This window comes from Nothoprocta perdicaria, unplaced genomic scaffold (genome assembly GCF_003342845.1).
Source record: "Nothoprocta perdicaria isolate Ctin4 unplaced genomic scaffold, notPer1 scaffold_397, whole genome shotgun sequence".
Lineage (NCBI taxonomy): Eukaryota > Metazoa > Chordata > Aves > Tinamiformes > Tinamidae > Nothoprocta > Nothoprocta perdicaria.
In genome coordinates, this window is record NW_020455640.1 from 274,224 (window position 1) to 293,202 (window position 18,979).

The window sequence follows — 18,979 nt, forward strand, 5'->3', positions numbered from 1 at the left end:
GTTTACTGCTTTGGAGGGAGTGAACTAACGTGAGGAGGCAGAGCGAGTAGTTTGGGTTTTGAGCCACGATGTCAAGGGCAGACAAGGTAAAACCTTGCCTAAAAAATAGCGTTTCTGGTTTCTTATGCTAACTTGTAGGTATGTTTGGGGAGTTTGTTCTTAAATTATTAAAGAGGGTGGAGGAGCATGTCCAGAGCTACTATAAACCAGCAGTTCCTCAGAAGAGGTGTTTTTTGGTTTTCATTTTTAAGGTATTTGTCTCCTTTTAATGAAACTTCCCCAATAATCTGGCCTTGTGGCAAGGWAGGAAATTCACTGTAATGCTGCACTGCTGCTTGCTTCTCCTTCCTAGCATATGCTGCTCTGCAGGAGCACTTGCTGCTGCTCTGGGAATTCAATCAATTCCAAGGGAGAAAGTAGATCTTCAACTTGGCAGCTCAGTATCCTTTCCCTGGCGCTGCCGTGCAGATAACCCGGCTGTTGAGAATGTGTCTGCGCAAGAGAAAGCTGTAGATGACATCAGAGTAGAAAGCCACTAAATATGAGGAAAGGAAGGTTGCACGTTGAGCAATAAACCACCTTAAGGGGAGGGAAGTCTGGCCCGTGTGGCAGGAGGGAAGCAACGAGGAAATCCAAGTGTTGATCACACTTCCATGGAGCTTCATGTTACCGTGKTCTTCAGGAAGATGGTGACCAGTAAGTGGGTTAAGTGGTAGTAAAATAGCATTTAACTGCTTCATAATGGCAGCTTGCTGTTAAAAGCAATTAGAGGTGAAGGACCTTGAGGAGGCTGCACGGTGTGTGTTGCCTCAGCTGCTCCTGCAGTGGAGGTGGCTGGATGCTCCCTGCCAAGCTGAAGTTTGGGAGGTGAAGATGAGCAAAATACGGAGTGAGCAAGTAGAGGTAGGTCTTTGAAACGCCCAAGGGGAGAAAATATGGAGGAGGAGGATGTTGCTTCCCAAACGGCAGAGGATTCTGCACCTGCAGGTCTGGCCAGGCAGCTGGAGGAAGGAGAGCTCCTCAGTCAGCAGCAACTGCAGTATCGGAGCAAACGCCGCTCTTCCAGCCGTGCCTCATGAACAGCTCCTGGAAGGGGGCATTAAAAGACTTGAAGTGTGGGCTGTTCCCATAATTGAACTGTCGCTGGGTCTGGATTTATCCCCCCTGGAAGGAGGGCTGAGCCCCCCTGGCTCCAGCCCAGGGAAATCCTCTCCTGCCAGCCTGGCCACAGCTCCTGCCGCCGACCTGCAGCTCCTGCTGTTCCCAGCAGAGCATCTGGGCACCTCGAGCATCCCTGTTTTCCCCACTGCCTGGGTTGGCACTCGAATTCCTGGTGCCAGGGTGGGAAATCTCCCCCAGGAGCCCTCGCCTTTACAACAGAGCTGCTTTCCCCATGGCCTCTGCCCCACTGCAATGGGGCTGGGGTGTCCTGCTGCTCTGGCCATGCTRCAGCATGGCACTACATGCCATGCAGCCCATTCCTGTAAGAGGAGAAATGGGGCTGCCTCAAATTGCTAGGAATATTTTTTTTATTGTCCTCTCATAGTCCCATACACGGTTTATCATTTGAGTTTTACCATTATTCTGACATTGCAGCAAAAAGTTAAGCAGGAAACCAATATAAAAACCAACCCTGGCCAAAATTTTGCACCTGGCTATTATAATATCTACTAAAYAGTTACTGCACAGGTGCTTCTGCATATATTTTCCTAATAAGCTTGGGCTTTAACAAAGCACAAGATCCTTCGAAGCCTCTTGAAGAAGTTTCCATGAGGATGGAGAACTTGGCTGGCTCTGACTCCAGAGCAGCATTTAAATAGGGAATCTGTCATCTGCAGGACATGCAGTAACTGGTGGATGTGCTAGTCAGAGGCAGATTAAACTTCTGTCACRTAGGAAATACCTACTTTCTACTCAGTAAAAGCCAAGGTAATATTCGAGTTTTTAACCAAGATTTCAAAAAATTAAAAATAAAATGCAGAGAAATCAGGAAAACTTAAATGCTTCAACTTATAGTACTTACAGTATAAGTTTTGTTGTGTAGTAAAAGGTTTGTAGGCTTAGATTTTTGGATTTTTTTTATTATTTCGGAGGTGATTATGGTTCTTCCATGTGATAAGAAATGACCCCTTAGCAATTTAAAAGCAACTTACCTGCTGGATCAATACTGTGCCTCAGTATCCACACTGCAGACTTGATTGCTCTAGCTGCAGGTTATTTAAATTTTTCTGAGTTGATTAACATTTATATTAAAAAAAAAATAGTTGAGTGATTGGACTTGGGTTCTTTTTGTGAAATAGTGATGTAATTCCCCAGGAGATCAACTGGAATATTATGGAGATTTCCTGTAGTTAGTGGAGCTGGGGCTGGGATACATCCAGCCCCTGTGTGTAGCAGCTTCCCTAGGAGGTTGTTGCTTCATCCTCAAAAAATGCTGTGTCTTTGGGAGATCCCTTATGTGCAGCCACATGTTTTTATTCCCTCCTAGCAGCACAGTCACCTCTAAGAAACACGATGCCACTGCTGTTGTGATTCAGCCTTGGCCAGGATAMGGATTTCTTGGCCAGGATACCACTGTGTTGAGTCAGGGAGAGAACAGCCATGCCAATTCGCATAATTTAAGGTGGGGAAAAATCATAATAATCCTTTTGTCTTCAGGGAGAAAGCTTTAACATTGTGGCTTGCAAAAGAAAAGGAAAAATGCTCTTAGAGCTATGTGGATGAGCAGCCATCTCCCTAACGCTCTCTGGATGAGGCTTTCTCTGCTTTAGCCACGTTGTTTGGATTGTAACCAGTCCAAAAGTAAAGATTTGTTTTATTTTTACCCACTGCACCAGCAAGTTTGGCCGTGGCCCTGCTGTCTGCCCGTATCTAGTTTCTCCCCTGTGAGAATAAAAGGCACAAGGAGAATTTATCACCATCTTCCCGTGTGCTTTACTCATTTAGACTAAGCTCTTTAGCCTCTATTAACCCAAGTTTTCCTTCTGGTTGTTTTGTTTTCAGTGTAGATAGGTTAGTTAGTTATACAGAATAAACGTGGATGGCTGGGATCAAGTGTTGGTTTGGTCTTGTCAAGCCTGAGAGGTAAGTGCAGGTGTCTGTTCAAAATAGTTTTCCTAATACTCAGTGTATCTGAGACACATGTTTTATAGATGCTGCTTTGGGGGCTGTAACCATGAACTGGAGTGTGAAGGGAAGCTGTGCTGAGAGCCCTTCTTTTAAGTGTGGTGCAAGAGGGGAAGAAAATCTCAAATGAGCTGAAAAAAAAATGGTAAAATGGCCTTTTCTCATCAGCGAGTGTTTCCTGCCTTGCAGAATATGTGGTTTCTGGAGTAGCAAATGGCAATAAAGAGCAATTGAGTGCTGCAAATTGGCTCCGTGAATAATTCAGAGCGGTTAAAAATGGCCTAATTGCCTCAAAGACGCCCAATCAACCCCTCTAATTGCTTGGAGGCTCTGTGGGGCTTTGGGGCTCCAGCGGGATTCGGAGGCGGTCGGAGCCGCCGCTTGTCGCCCGCCTGTCTGCTGTGGATCAGTCGGCTCCAGAATGGGGTCTCGCCAGACCCAGGGGCTGTTTTGGGAGGTTTTCCTCTTATTTGAGGCAACAGTGCAAGGAAAACATCCTGGATACAGGACAAATCTCAGCAGCGATGTCTCTGAAGGAGCCTTCGGTGGCAACTGGTCCCTGCACTTGCTGTTCATGTCTGGAGTGGCAAAGAGCAAGAGGAAAATACCATGTCAATTCCTATTTTCCTACCGTTTTCCAGTAGGGCTATAATTTTCTATAATGCTCCGATCCCTCATAGGGGAACTGAGCTCCTCCAAGGCAGTGCTCAAGTTTGGGGTTAATAAAGAGAAATTGCTCCCCGCCTTGCATATGGTACTCGCTATTTGAGTAAAGTAATAGGTGTTATTTCATGGTTAGGAGGYGAGCTGGCAGTTATATAATATTGTTGCTCTTCAAGGAAATGGGGGAATATCCCTGGAAGTGATGGGTAGCTGTGGAGAAGGGGGGCTTTTGTGGCCAGCTGTAAACGAGGAAAGCTGTGAAGGTGCAGGTGCCTGCTGTGGAATTGGGCTTTTTTTCACCCAAAGGGAGGATAACCCCCAACTTGCTGGTGGTGATGGGCATAATTATCCCCTATTATCTGCCTTGGGCTCCGATGCCTGGAGTTTAAAGCCTGAATCAGTGGCACATTACGTGAGGAAGTTGGAAAGCCAGGGGTGATGATTGCAGGCCTGGATGTGCTGCGTGTAGCGAGCGTCTGGTGGCAGGGGATTCCTGCTTGTTGTACATTGGGCAAGGCACAGAGTTAATCAGAGAGGGCCCTCGTTAATGTGGTGCCTGGATCTTTCAGAAATGAAATGCTAAGGTTTATTACAACAAGGAAGAAAGACCGTGTAAAAGCGTCCCAGGCTTAAATTGAAGCTGGAACTAACGTGCAACATCCCGTTTTGGTTAATTCCCCATTATTTTCTTTCAGTTTGAGTGGTTCCTCTTAGGCTCTTGCCTTCCACAGCCCAAAGGTGGCTCACCAGGTGATGAACGTGAATTGCACATTTTTTATTGCACTTTAACAAATGTCAAAAATCACATTAAAAGAGCAACTGGATGGAATTTACTGACGTTTTTGGGGGATGATCCAAGTCTTTTGGGTCAGAGTTTCATCTCGAGTCCCTGGAAGCTGCCTTGGTGCAGAAGGAGGCTGCAGAAAATCACAGTGCTTTTTGACCGTCTGCAAGAGATATTAAAAGCTGATTGAACCAGATGAGGTTAAGGAGGGTAAACCTCACCAGGGAGCCCTCTGTTGCTCTGAGAGTTCAGGAAAGAATTGCTTTCTTCAGGTCAAAAAAAAAAAAAAGAAAAAAAAAGGTGAATTTTAAATGGTCATTTAAGATAATGATCTGAGAGGTAATTATAGTCTGGAGAATTCCCTGGAAATCCCAATAAACCACCCAGCTGCATGTAGCTGGCTCATGTAGGAAARCAGCAGAGCAAGAAAATCTGTTGTATTGGCTTAATTAGGAAAAAAATAAGGTGTTTTGGCAGGATGTTTTAGCTTTAAATGCTGATAGCAGAGTATGAAACAGGGCTTTGTGGGGAAGAACTGTTGGTTTCCTGGAATTGGTGGCTTTTAAAATCTGTTAATTGAACTGAAGTTACTCCCTTTGTGCTTCCTCCTTCCCAAGTTTCTCATGTAGATGCTTGCTAAGAGAGGAACTGGAGTGGGTAGCGGGAGGTAGCTGAGAGCTGCACTTCCAAGGAGAAGGAAAACACTGATTCAATGAAACAGGGGGGTGGGTSTTAAGCAAAATAGAAAAATAATAGCATTTTTATCTAAAAAATCACAGATTATTGAAAATTTCTTTTGGAGGGTACTTTTGGACTTCTACCTTGTGCCTTATCTATTGAGCTAATGTATTTTTGATTTATTTCTACTGGTGGTTGTTCTTCTGTGATATGTATTTATGTGTATTTTATTTTTTCTGAGTGCAGCTCCCCAGAGGAATTTTGAAATTGCCTTCAAGATGTTTGATCTGAACGGAGATGGTGAAGTGGACATGGAAGAGTTTGAGCAGGCAAGTTGAGTGGCAGGTTGGCCTGTTAAAACCACATCTTGGTCATAACTGCAGCTCTCATGTAATGTTACTGTCACTGACGTGGGTGGTTCCTGCTGGTCTCTGTCTTCTCCTTTTTCACTTTACTGTGTTGCCTCAGTGCCTATTTTTCTTCAATAATAATAATAATAAAATAATGGCTTTGTCAGAGGTGTCTTTGCAAGGTGTCACCTCCAAAGCACACAAGGAAAACATTTCTCTGTACTTGTATCAGATGATTTTGACCTTATCCTCTTCCACAGTTTTTTCTGTGCCTGTTTTTTTGTATTGGTCATGAGAGGATAACAGAATGCATCCGTTTGTCTCCATGTAGCCTAAAAGCACGTCCTGGAGAGCATATTTTCATCTCTTGTTTCTCTGGCCTCTTATGGTGATCTCGTGACTTTGATGCAAGGTGACTTCTTAAAAAATAACCATGAACTTAGTCTGTGTGTTGGGGCAGAATGAGCTCCTTCTTCAAGGTAAGATCCATGACAGCATTAGGATGGATGGGAAACTTGAATCCTCACTAGGAAAAGAGCTGACCTCCCAACAGGCTGTCCCTAGGGACCAAGCACAAAGCACAGTCTTTTCTCCATCATAATTTACACTTCTCGTGAAAGAAAAGGTAAAGATGTTTGCAAACTTGCTATTTATATGGGAAGGGAGTGAGCAAGGCACGAGGAAGGAGARGAAAGACGTGCCAGCTACTTGCTGTTCACCTCTTACTTCCACTCGTGTGAAGCAGTATTTCTTTTGTCTATAATTTACTTAGCTGCTTTACAAATGGAATTCATTTAGCCCCAAAACGGCATAATTGAAGCAAAGTACATCCAAAATTATAACTAACCAKAGCATCAGGCTGTGATCAAGACTGCTCAGATAAATAATGTGGTTTTTACACCGCAGGAGGAGCTGCCTCCCGATACCTGAGCACAAAGCAGCCCTCTAATCTGCTTATAGCTCCTTCCTCGTAGGCTGATTGAATTTGTGTCCTTTGCAAATAGGAGGAACGGCTGATTTAGCTCTTGAAAAATTGGCTTTCCTGTTTCCCCAAATAAAGGATCTCATTCCTCTTCCTGTTTGAGTATGTAAATACAGAGCTCGCCACTACCTGAACATGTAACAGATCAAGAAACGTTTTACAGTAGCTACTCATGTGCTACAAGTCAAATGAGTTGCATAGATAAGCAMGTTTAGGCAAAGTAAAGAATACTTGGCAGTCTACTAAAAACACAGGGAAGCCAAGATATTAATGCAGGTGGCACGTTTATTTTTTGCATTATGTAAGTAAAGTAAAACAGAGTGYTCCTGAGGAGGAACATTTTGAAAGTGCTCTGCAGATGAAAGGAGATGCCAGCTTGAATTCCACAGGCTCAAACTGTCTGATAGGCAAAGGGAAGTAAATATGTGCATAAACAGTTGTACAAACCCTTAGGAAGAGGAGCAGTGTTTTGTTAAGCTTGTTGTATGAGTCACTGAACGTAAAAAGAATAAAGTTGCTGTTTAGCACAGGTATATTTTGGTGAAGACTAATCAAAAAAAGATCCTGAGCTTTCCACTTGGAGAATGAAGGATCTGTTTTGGAAAGGGGGAAGAAAGCAGCGCTGTCCAAGTAAGAATTGCTGTTGGACACGAGCATCTTGTCGCAAGGGAATGGTKAGAGGGAATTGCCACCATCTGCTCTTTGCAGATACCAGCAGAACGGATGGGAGGCACTTTGTAGAAATAAAGCAAACATATAGATTCAGTGGGAGGTGCGTGTATCTGTTGTGTGTGTACAAACACACACTCATTTATATAAAATACTTTTTACCCTGCTTTATGGTAATGCCCTGTAAGAGTCTGAAGAGTGGCRGGCTTTGAAGACCTGTCCCATAAATGACTTACGTGGTCGGGACAGCTAGAGCTCCTAGCACGGGGGCCGTGCTCCTAAAAGGGGCTTTAGTTCAGAACAACAGCGTAATTTGGGTTCTCTTGCCCCGCTCAGGTGGGGGGCAACTTTAAGAGTATTCATCAGCAAGAAAGGAAATTGCAGTAATTCAACTCATGGGTAACTCAGAGGCCTAACTCCCTGATGAGGAAATTACCACTTTTTCTTGTGCCTTACTGAGGAGTCTCTAGCATTTTTCTGGTTGATACATATAGTCTATGCACAGCCCCAGTAGTTTGTCATCATCAGYATCAGCTTTAACTTTTCATCCTCTGTTGCATTACCCCTGAATTTCTGGCTTACTGCTCCATTGTTAACTATTTTTCATCCAACATTTTAATTACCTTGCAGCTTTACTTGTGATTGCTCCGCAGACCATTTCAGTTGAACTGTCTTTATTGATCCTTTTTCTTTCTTGGCTGGCCCAAAAGATGAAACAAATCATCAAGACTCGGCGTGGATTATGTGCAAAAGACCACGAGGCATCTCTGCAGATTCACTGTGTGATGGATGAGATGTGAAGCCCTGGTGGGAGTAGACAGGGCTTTAGCAGCCATCGCCTGCATTTTTCTTTTTTCTTAGAATTACTCCAGCTAGGGACCAGCCAAATCATTTTGCCTCTAGTGCCACAGATTTCCAGACTGCCCTTTGCTTTTTATTACAGCAAGGGGAGCAGAGATGCTCAGGCTTGACTGAGGTATGAGGTACCCTGTGTAATGGCACTGGGGAAATGRGGCTGCTGAGCGGTCTGCAGCGCGGGGAGCAGTCCCCTCTGCAGGAGGAGAGGCAGGTTTTCAAGGCAGCCTCGTGCTGCGTTGCTTCACACACAGTTTATAAATATTTTCCTCCAAAATATGCATGCAGAGCTAGGGTTTGAATGGAATGCAAAACATGACGAGCTGCTGTTCACAGCACTGCTGCAAACCAAGGGGCAAAGTCCTTCCTTGGGTTACTGTGTGTATTTTAAGGTCCCCTCCAAAAACGTCGTCTCCCTTCTTGTTTTTGTGTCCCTCCCCCTGCCTTTTGCCTTGCAGCGGAGGAGTCGCCAGCTCAGGGATGGTGTTTCGGGAGCTGCGAGTAGTGCAGCGCCGCGCGCTCCTCCAGAACATGCCCTTTGGGGCTGTTAGGACACAGCCTCTTGTAAAGCCAGCTTTAACTTGCCAAATCCTGTGAATAACAAGGTTCTGGTGTCCTATTCATAGCTGAGGCCTTTTACAATTCCTGTTCCTTCCCCGYTTCTGCTCACGTGAGGAGGCGGCAGAGGCTGGAGGCCAAGCAGCAGGTACTGGGTTACCCTCAGAAGGCCCCTAGGCACATAGGGCTAAACCAGAGGACATCCCAGTGTAAAATGCAGCTGAGCCAGCAAATTTCATCATGATGCTTGGTCAGCACGAGCCCTGTGAGTATTTTTTGCTGCTAACACCCTGCCTTCCCTGTGTTTTTCAGGTGCAGAGCATCATCCGCTCGCAGACGAGCATGGGCATGCGCCACCGAGACCGCTCCACGACGGGCAACACGCTGAAAAGCGGCTTCAACTCGGCCCTCACCACCTACTTCTTCGGCGCGGACCTCAAGGGCAAGCTCACCATCTCCCACTTCTTGGACTTCCAGCGCAAGCTTCAGCACGACATCCTCAAGCTGGAGGTCTGGATTCTTCCTTAGGGGGGAACAGGGCAGCCCGAGGCGGACCGTGGGGTCTGGGACCTGCTGTGTCTCCCCACCACGTTGCCTGAGACGTTCCTGAGGAAGAGCAGGGCAAGAGCAGAAGGGATTTGGGGACTGATCCCACCTGGGTCTATCCCACCCTGCCTTGGCTTTGCTTATGGAGGTGAACACAAGATGCTGCTGAGGGAGACCAAAGGGGTTAGAGTTGCCTGTTCCTAACTTGCCTGAAGAGAGTTTGTCTCAGTTCTAGTGAGTGGCTTGGAGGAACTTACAAAATGCTTAATTCTTTTCTCCTTTTTTGCTCGTTTTTCTAAATATTTCTACTGTAAGAGCGTTCAAACCTTCTTTGAATCCTGCCAAACACAGTCTCTATGTGYCCTCCCTTCCATATTCTTCAGTTAACACATACAAAATTCCGTGCATTGGTTCTGCATCCTCTGCCTTTGCACTGAGCACTSAGCGTCTCCTGTTTCCTTTGCACTGCCCTGAGCTAACAGAGCTCCCAATCCTCTCCTCCTCGTTGCACGTCCCAGGTTTAAACACTGAGCTTCCRAATTCTATTGATTAAAGCGAGTCCAAAAATAGCAATCCAGATCTCTCCCAGGTGGGATTGATTCTGTTTAAAACAGCATCCTTCTGGATAGAAAGCTTGCATGGTGGACTGGGCTTGATGAAAGCTGGGTTGTTTATTGCAGAARTGAGGATTTTTGTGCACAAAAAGGRCTCCTCACACCATGTTAAGCCAGGGATAGGAGTTTGCTAGTGCTTTGCTCCAAGGTGGGAATGTCCATGCGGGCAGTTGATGCAATTTAGCATGAACCTAAGGACTGACGTGTTAAGGTGCTTATTTTTCTGCTTAGCTGCTTTCATCTCAAGTCAGCAGCAGGACTGTGTGTTTTGCATGGGGAGTAGGTTGGTGGAGGGAGATGTTCTTCCCAGCCACGAGCATCTCGGTTCCTTGGTGTTCCTATAAATTGAATGAATTCTCAATGAAATGATTAAGGTTGATGATAAAGCCACGGCTTTGCTTGTGGTACCTCTTCTTCCTTTACCTTCTGTGGCGACCAATTTAGTTCTTAACCATCTGAAGTCAACTGTGATTCTTCCTGGTGTATTTTAGTTGCCTTTCTAGCTGCTGCTGACAGATGAATTGGGGACGGTACAGGATGTTTACTTGTAAGCGAGTGAATATTAAAAATAGGTGGTTACTGAATGTATGACAACACAAACACAGTTCATGCTGTGATCGGCATTTCTGATACTCTTGTTTCACCTRAAAATTGACCTATATACAGAGAATAGTTCTGCCAAAATCGCATTTTTTTGGACTTCATGATATTACCTGGCTTCTGGCGCTGCAGATCTGCCGCTTTCCCTCACGTTGCATAACCTGGCCTCTCCCTTTTGCCTTTATCTTCTTTTATTCYGCTCTTATTTGCGACGTCATGTCCCACCTTTTCCCATGCTTCATTTGCTGGTTTTGTTGACCATTAAGCAGCTCTTCCCACAAATGTCCAGAGGGTTTCCAGTGTTTCCTTCTCAAGGACAAGGTGATGATGAATCTACCAGTTCAGTTCAACTCATCCAGCATCCCCTCACCTACCGATCCTTCCACGGCTTAGATAAGTATCCAGTGCCAGGCTAGTTTGTCTGAAAGGTTTTTATTTTATTTCCTTTTTGTTCCCAATGCCTTAACTTCAGAGCAGGCTTAGGGGAAGCTGTCCCAGTTCCCAGTACAATCCTGGGAAGGGAGATTGCTGTCCACAAACCGGCACCCCGAGACTTCCCTTGCAAGGAAAACTGCTTTAAAATGTCTTTAAAGCCCTTTTCCCTCGGGATCAGGAATCCAGACAGGCCCTGTGGTTAATATTCTCCAGAACTGCATTCTTTGCAGTCTCCTCTGCCATGGAGGTGAGCAGTGCTTTGCTGAACCCAATTTCCTCTTATGGTTTCAGTGCCTTTTTCACTTAAATTCACGCAGGTATCCCCCTGGGAGAGCAGCTTCCTTGGAGCGGTTGGATCAGACGGACCCTGCATGTTTCCCTCTTCCTYGTGGAGGAGGTGCTGACACCTCGCTGCTTCCCTAGGGCTTGATTTGATGATGAAAGCCCATTTTCCATCATTTTATGAAAACTCAGCAGCCAACTAAGTAGCAGAAGGGGAGAAAAATGAGGGAAGTAACCGCAGCCAGAGGGAAAACGGAGGCTTTTAGTGGTCTTAGAACTTTGCTGTGGCTTGAGTATTCTCCCTTTCTCTCCCATTTCTCTCCTTTCCCACTGCTTAACAGTCTTCCAGGTCAGCAGCTGCATGCAAGGAGGTGCCAGTTCCTACTGGAGAGATGCAGGAACGCCCTGCAACCTCTTTATTCCTCTGTGCCATAGGAAATAGGGGTCTGTACCAGGGGGTTGCTGTGGCTCCTGTTAGGACATGCTGCGCTTTGCTTGCGCGGCGCCTTTTGGGTGGTACCGTTCTGTGAGGTGGAAGACTGAATGGAAGTTGACATCGTAATTTATCTTATTTCCGCTCACAAGTGTCTGTCCTAGATATTTCCGTGTCCTCAGTGGAGCAGGGTGAGTTCCAGCCTCGATTTTTGTCTCGTCCTGTAAGGATGTGCAGGGAAGACGTAGGCTGAACCATCGCTCCTCACGCCTGCGTCGCTGCTCTGCGCTCTGAAAGGCACCCAAAGGGCTGCTAATTGCAGGGATTTAATCTCCTTGCTCTTGGCCAGCCGTGGGCAGGTGCCTGTGGCCTAAAACCTTAGGAAATTACTTTTTCTTTTCCTTTTTTCCCCTAAAATGCTGGCAGAGAGTTTTCGATAGCACATTTCCCAGAGAGTTGCTCACTGAGGGCGCTCGTTCCCAGCTGAATTGCTGCAGCAAGGACTAATCCAGCTCTCCACCCTGTCTCCTGGTGCTGAATGCTGCTTCCCTATGCTTACACCTAAGTCTCATCCCCGTTTTCCTTCTCCTAGGATCAAGAATGCTCCTGCTGACCGTCTCTCCCAAGCCAAAGGTCTCCAAGCAAGGAAGGGGTGTTGGCTAGTGCCATCCATTTGCATGGATCTTGTTAGGAATTCCCAGATATTTTTGGGCCTAAAGCCTGCCTTAACTAGTTTTCTTTTGTTTCAAAAGGCTCCTCTGATACCTCACAGGCTTTTGGGTGGTACCTGGGGTGCTTAAGAAGCACCTTGTGCTGCGAGTCCCCGGAGCTGGGGTGTTTGGCAGCTGAGTTGTGCAGAGTCCTGTGCCACATATTAAATAGCAGCCCGTTGCCAATTAGCCCATAATATTAGCTGTAGATAATTAGYTGTTAGCCCGTTGCTCCCTTGAAACCATTGCTTCAAAGCAGTGAATAACTATAGAGACACTTCATTTTTTTATTATTTTTATTTATTTTTTAAAGTATTCCCCCTTCCTCTTCTTCCCAGCCTCTTCCCCTCACTCCCTTGCCACACAATCAGCAAATRCTACATTTTTCTCCAAAAACCTCCTCTTTTTCTCAGAGGAGGCTTCTGCATTTTAGCAAGGAGGGCAAGGGGGATGTTCTTTTATTTTCCATGTGCAATTTGACAGGAAAAGCTGCGTGTTTGTCGTAGCCAGAGGCATTAAAAAGACACAAGCTTGAAGGGAAGAGTTGCTGGACAGTGAAACCTTCCTTGAGGAGAGAGAGGCAAAGGGAAGCCCGACTTTTCCCGAAAGAAGGAGGGAGAGTTAAAACCTGCTGGTTTAACCTTGAATTTCTCTTTCAGAGTCTTGCAGCCCAGGTAGCATGTTCAGTCACGTTAAATCTGAATAACCAGCAGCCTGATCTGATGTTCAGGGACGTCTTTTTGCTGCTCAGCTTCTTAGCAAGTGATTGCCACCCTTGTCTACCCGACCTGATGTCGGGGCGATGAGGTTGCTGCTCRCACAGGCAACGGAGCAATCCAGCAGCTTGTCTGCGCTTCATCTCATGGTATAGAGACATATAGACATTTCATCTTATGCTGTAAAGAGACACGTGGGTGTGTTTAGTGCCGGGAGCACGCCCGGTGTTCCGGGTTCATATGCCCGTGTCCTGCTCCCGGGAAGGACGCTCAGGGCCGCCGCGGTGACACGTGGTGACTTGGTGCTGCGGCCGCTGCTGGCACCAAGCGGCCGTGGCCGGGAGGTGTCTGAGCAGCCCCGGTCTCTGTCCCTGGGCAGTATCTTCTGCCTCGCCTCACCTTGGGCATCATCTGCAGGTGATGTCCCCCACCCCTTTCCCAGTTCATCCAAACATCCCTGGCACTGGTTGAAGCCACGTTGGAATTTCCCTTACGCTTTGCTGGAGCTCTTGCTCCATTCGTTAATGACTATATTGTTATCTTATTATTTTTATTTTATATATGCAAAATAAGGAGCACTAACTCCTTTTTTCATTTTTCATTGTTTTGTGTGATTAATGCTTATAAAATGTTTTGACTCATTGCCGCACGTACTGAGCACCTGCAGAAATAAAAGCTTGGAGCCAGGTTTGGAACCTCCTGGGAGAAGGGAATGGGGCTGGATTAGAAACACCCTCTTAGGGCTGTTTGATGCTTTAGAGAGATTCACAGGGGGGATTTTTGTGCCATTCCTCCAAACCAGACCTGCTTTGCCCTGGTTTTTCTCGCAGCAAGAAGAGCCTGTGTGCYGCCGAGGCGAGGCCGGGGGCCGCCGCGGGCCCCCCAAGCGTGGGTCAGCTCCCCGGGCCGGCCTCACGTGCCCTTTCTCCCTGCAGTTCGAGCGGCACGAGCCCGTGGAGGGGCGCATCACGGAGCGGCAGTTCGGCAGCATGCTGCTGGCCTACAGCGGCGTGCAGTCCAAGAAGCTCACGGTCCTGCTCAAGCAGCTCCGGAGGCACTTCCAGCACGGAGAGGTCAGTGGCGGCGCCGGCCCGTGCAGAGGCGCCTCACATGTGGGATAACTCCCCCCATGCACCGGGATTTGGGAAGCTCCTGTGCTCTGAGCCCTCTTTGCCTCCTCATAAACACCTGCACCTTTGAGGACAGGGCACAGCGAGCAGCTCTCTGTGCCCTGGTGGTGAATCCTTTAAGCAAGAGCACTGTGGGCATTAATATCCACATCAGACCTAGGCTTTATCCCTGCAAAAACACAAGCTGCAGATGGAAACCTGCCTGTGTTTCCCTGCCTCTGGGGCAGGGTAGGAATTAAAGGTGAGTACCTGCTCGCTAGCATGACCTTGGGTTACCTAACAGCCCTGCCTGGGCAGCTTGTGGTTGTTAGGGATGTGTAGGAAAAGCTGCATTACTTGGGATTTAGGGAAGAAAGGGGCTGCAGGTCCCACACTGACTCATCTAGCGAGAGACCTTGGGAAGAACCATCCACACTGGAAGGACTTTATTGGTGATGAGAGTGGGCGCCAGATTGCTGCAAGGTTGGAATTCCGTGTCTGCCTCTGTGGAGATGGATTGTCCTTTAACTACTTATTAATAAGTAATTAACAAAAGTGAGAGTGGAATGAAGGTCTCTTTCCATGTGTCGCATGGATCTGGCTGTTTTAGAGCCACTTCCTCACGACACCAGAAGTGCCCTTTGTTCCTTAACTGTTTGAGATGCAAAATATCTTACAGAATGCAAGAACTGACCCTGTTCTAATCCTTTTTAGCCCCTCTTCTACCCCTCCAGGCCCAACTGTTGCTCATACCCTCTACAAGGTCTTGCACTCCCCCCAGGGACTAACTAAGCCGCTTCAAAGGCGTTTTGATCTCTACCAGCACAGCCCAGTTGCTCCTTGCATTTAAACATCACCAAAGGGCAGCTCTGCTGCCTTTCCCTGCCATCCCGGCCCTTGGAGAGCCCTGAGCTGCACCGCGTTCATCCAAACTGCTGCTCTATCCAGCAGGTATTATCCCAAGGCACCTACCGCAGACATCTGGAAAGAAACGTCCCTCCTGGCCTCTCAGTCGCTCTCCTCATTCTCTCCAGAGATGCCTGTTCCTGTGATTCCTCCTTAACACGTTCCCGTATTTTATAACAGAAATCCCAGTTGGTCCTGTAACCATAATGCAAGTGACTTATGAAGGCTCTAGTGCTGCTGACAGACACATCAATGGGCAAGAGATAAATTCCCACATCCCATTTTTTGACTGATAAAGCGAATCCTTCCTGTCTATCCATTTGCCAGGGCAGTTTTGAGGTTATTTCACTGATTTATTTTTTTTATGATTGGAATCAATGCTCACACCAGACCTGTGGGATTCATCAACGATATCTTAATTTCTGTAGGACTAGTGACATTTTTGCCTTAGAGATTCAAAGCCTGTGTTTAGCACCTCCTCCTTGCTTTGATATTTGCTGTTTCACAGCAAAGCTGCTCTTTTGGGAGCCTGAAGCAGAGCTTTGGCTGATGGATCTTTCCTCATCTTTATTTAAAACTGCTTTGTTGGGTGTTGAATGAGCAAGATCAAGCAAGGGGGTAGCATCACTTCTATCTGTAAATAAATGAAATTAAAATACAAAAACGAAGTGTCAGCCTATGCTCTTGTGTAGAGCAGGTTTGCAGGCAGTCTCACAGGTAAAATTTTACAGGCCTTAAAAAAATCTTAAAGTCTTACAGGTAAAAATCTTAAAATCTTAAAATCTTAAAGTCTTACAGGTAAATGGCACCAAGTTAGGCTTGAAAATCACCATTTTGATAGTTTCAGGCAAGGCATGGGGTAATTTCAGGGAAACATCCCTAAACCAGAGCTTACTAAATGCCTCAGGAGCATCCCACCCCCTGTCAGTGCYTTTTTGGATGCATCCTGGTTATTCCTGGGTACGTGGCACCAAAATGGAGGTCATCTTGCAGTTCTTGGTAGCACTTCCATGGTAGATGATAAATCTGTAATTGTTTAAAAATTCTATACATCTGTGTCTMTAAGATGAGGAGAAAGTGCCTTTTATTTCAGGCTGGTGGGTCGCTTCTTCCCAGGTTTGTCGGGAAGAGTGGGAATGTTGGGAATGTTTTGAGCAGRGCTACAGCAGATGGTATAAATGTGCATTTGACAGTCGCAGCTGGATGCCTTCTCCACTCAAACTGCCTTTTTGTGGGTAATGTGAGCCGTGTCACGCTCTCTTCTTCCCTTAACTCTGATGAACTCTCTCCTGCATTACGCAGGGCCTGACGTTTGAGGAGGTGGAGAACTTCTTCACCTTTCTGAAGAACATCAACGACGTGGACACGGCCCTGAGCTTTTACCACATGGCTGGAGCTTCGCTTGACAAAGGTATTAAAACTTGAGGCAGACAGAGCCGGAAAGCTCAGGGGGATGATTTTTAGGTGGTGTGTGTTAGATTTGGGGCACTGCTAACAGTCTGACAGGTGAAAAATTGCAGGTAAGTTCTCAGCTTGGGATATACTCAATTTTTGTATCATTTATGAAAACATAAGCCCTGAATTCTCAGCAGTCTCTGTCACGAGCACATGCCCCTGTTGCCTCTAGATCCCTTTCTGAAGGAATAGTTTTCCAAACACTCAGACTAGGACTGTAAGAAGCGATTGCAAACTAATTAAAAGGTTATTTTGAAGTTTAATGGAAACTCTCGTTCTCTGCTTAAAAACTTAAAGCTGATTTACTTAGACAGCTGGGAAATGGGATGTTTCAGAATAAGTTCCTCTTTGAACTGCTGCCCTTGTGGGAGTATTAAGACATTAATAGGATCGGGGGCAGTACAATTACAAAGAGTCCAAGATGTCACATCTCTTCCATGTGTCGACAGCCCTTCTTGGCTTTGATTCTTGTTTTTTGGGAGATCATCTGTACTCTTCGTTTTAGATCATTCTACCTTGAGGCTTGAACTTAAAAGCAACCTGATAGATTCTCCCTTTCATTTAAAAGAAAAAGCAAGCAAGGAATAGTGTGTATTAAAGGAGGGCCTGCAGCAGTGTGCTGGGAGCAGGTAACAGCTCCGAGACTCCACRTTTCCCAGAGTGTCTATAATAAATAAGCAGTTGCAGGGCTGTGTGTCTGGAATATGTCGCCCCTCACTCAGCTGGTAAATCAGTGGGGTTGCTGTTTAATCATGGGCAGTTAGTGAGTGTTTGCTGGAACTGTAGRGCTGCATCTGGGAGCCCTTTGGCCAAAGGAGGAAACCTTGGAGAGGCCTCGGGCTGCTCCAGAAATGAGCCAGGTCTGGAAGCAACAGGGAATGTTCCCACTAATGGAAAATGGGGAAGGAGAAGTCTCTGCTGATTAAAACCCAGCAAATAGAAAAAATTGCTGATCTTCTGAAGGAAGAATAGGGAGGAAAAAAAAAAAGAGGGTAGTTAATGCATGCCATAAATTGCTCCTAGCTTATTGCGTAAACTCTCTCGTTACGAGTTTTTAAAAATGAAATGGTGTAAAAATGAATGATGGCAAACAAGGCACAACTTGGCCGACTTGTTCTCACTGTTAAATTAAGGCTGTAAACAGGCAATTGTTTGAAACAGATCATAAAGTTGTGCTCTAATGAAGCCCGGCATGGCTTACCAGCTAGCCCGTCTTTGATTTTTCCAGAAACAAAATAGCAGTTGTTCTCTTAAATTCTAAACAAATCACATTTAGGGAACTTTCCCAGCCAGTTGGCTTGGGCTGGCAGCGGGGCTGGAGCCACGTTCATCCCATTCTCCCTTTTTGAGGAGAGGGAGGAACTGCACTTTTTTTTGGCACCATCTGCAGCTCCGAGCAGCTTTTCTGCTGGCACCAGGATGCAGTGCAGAGATAAATCCCTTGTATTTTAGGGCAAGGTGTAGACAGATGCAGTTTGATGGGGAGCATCAGCTAGGCAGGGGGCACGGGGAGAGGTGCCTTTTAAATGGCCTCACGGCCATTTTAAATCCCTTTCCCTTGAGAAACCGCGTTCAGATAACTTGGGCTAAGACCCCTGCTTATTATTTTGGCCAAATACTTGTTTAGTGTGAAAACGGAGGGCAAAAACCCCAGCTCAGCACGTGCTTAGCTCTGCTTTGCAGCAGCAGTGCAGCCCCRTCAAGGGGCTCCGCGCGGCTCCAGCAGCACTTGGTCTTGCAGCCTGCATTGCAAAGTGAAGGGAGTTGGGATTTCCCTGGCTTCTGCAGGAGGCTCTGAGGCTGCCGTGGATGCCTCCGTGTGGATGCTGTTGCAGAGCACCCGAGCCCGTGTTTCTGTGCCCACRTGAAGATGAAAGCGCTCGGTACCGCTGCAGGAGACCCATAAATGTTGCATTATACCCTTGTAATTTATAGCCGGGCTCTGTTCCTATTACAAAAGCAAAACTCACAAGGAGGAGTGAGGTCCTGCCCTAGAGAGCAGGCAGACTCACAAGAAGGGGAAGGGTGGAAATTCCTTAGACACCAATTCCGGTGCTGCCAGGGTTAGACTTCCGGCTATGGAAGGGGAGTTTTCCAGCGCCAGGAGCTGCTCATCYGYCTCGAGGGCAGCYGGGTAGGGACCARGATGACTTGGAGACGGCCCTGGTGTTCCYGGTACCCGGTGCTCCAGCTTCCTCRTGSCTTCCCTAGCAGCCAGAGGGGTGATGCTGCCTTTGGGTCAAGCGCTCCGGGGCYACTTCGTGCCACCTTTCTTTCCCATTTCTGCTGCCGGATGGGATATTTTTGTCCCCCTGCCTCCTATGTAGGAGGCCACCTACCAGGCAAGTGTCCCTGTTTGTCACACACAGCCTCTCAGCATGGCTCTGCTGCAAGGTTTCTCCCATTTTCCGGAGCGCTGCAAGATCCATCCAGCTAGTGGGTGACAGCGCCAGGGACTCCCTCCATCCAGGAGGTTTATTTTCCTCCATGGATGCGGGAGCTGATGGG

The 18,979-nt window shown here is 46.8% G+C and overlaps 1 protein-coding gene across 4 annotated transcripts in view; it reads left to right on the forward strand.

Annotated features, from left to right (window-relative positions):
- Window positions 1–18,979, forward strand: part of MICU1 (mitochondrial calcium uptake 1) — a 53,248-nt gene that overhangs the window by 32,318 nt on the left and 1,951 nt on the right. For all 4 annotated transcript variants that reach the window (XM_026045024.1, XM_026045025.1, XM_026045026.1 and 1 more), the window contains 4 exons: window positions 5,498–5,580; window positions 8,978–9,175; window positions 13,937–14,074; window positions 16,319–16,427. In XM_026045024.1, the coding sequence (XP_025900809.1) occupies window positions 5,498–5,580; window positions 8,978–9,175; window positions 13,937–14,074; window positions 16,319–16,427 (528 nt within the window). The remainder of the gene's footprint in view (window positions 1–5,497; window positions 5,581–8,977; window positions 9,176–13,936; window positions 14,075–16,318; window positions 16,428–18,979) is intronic.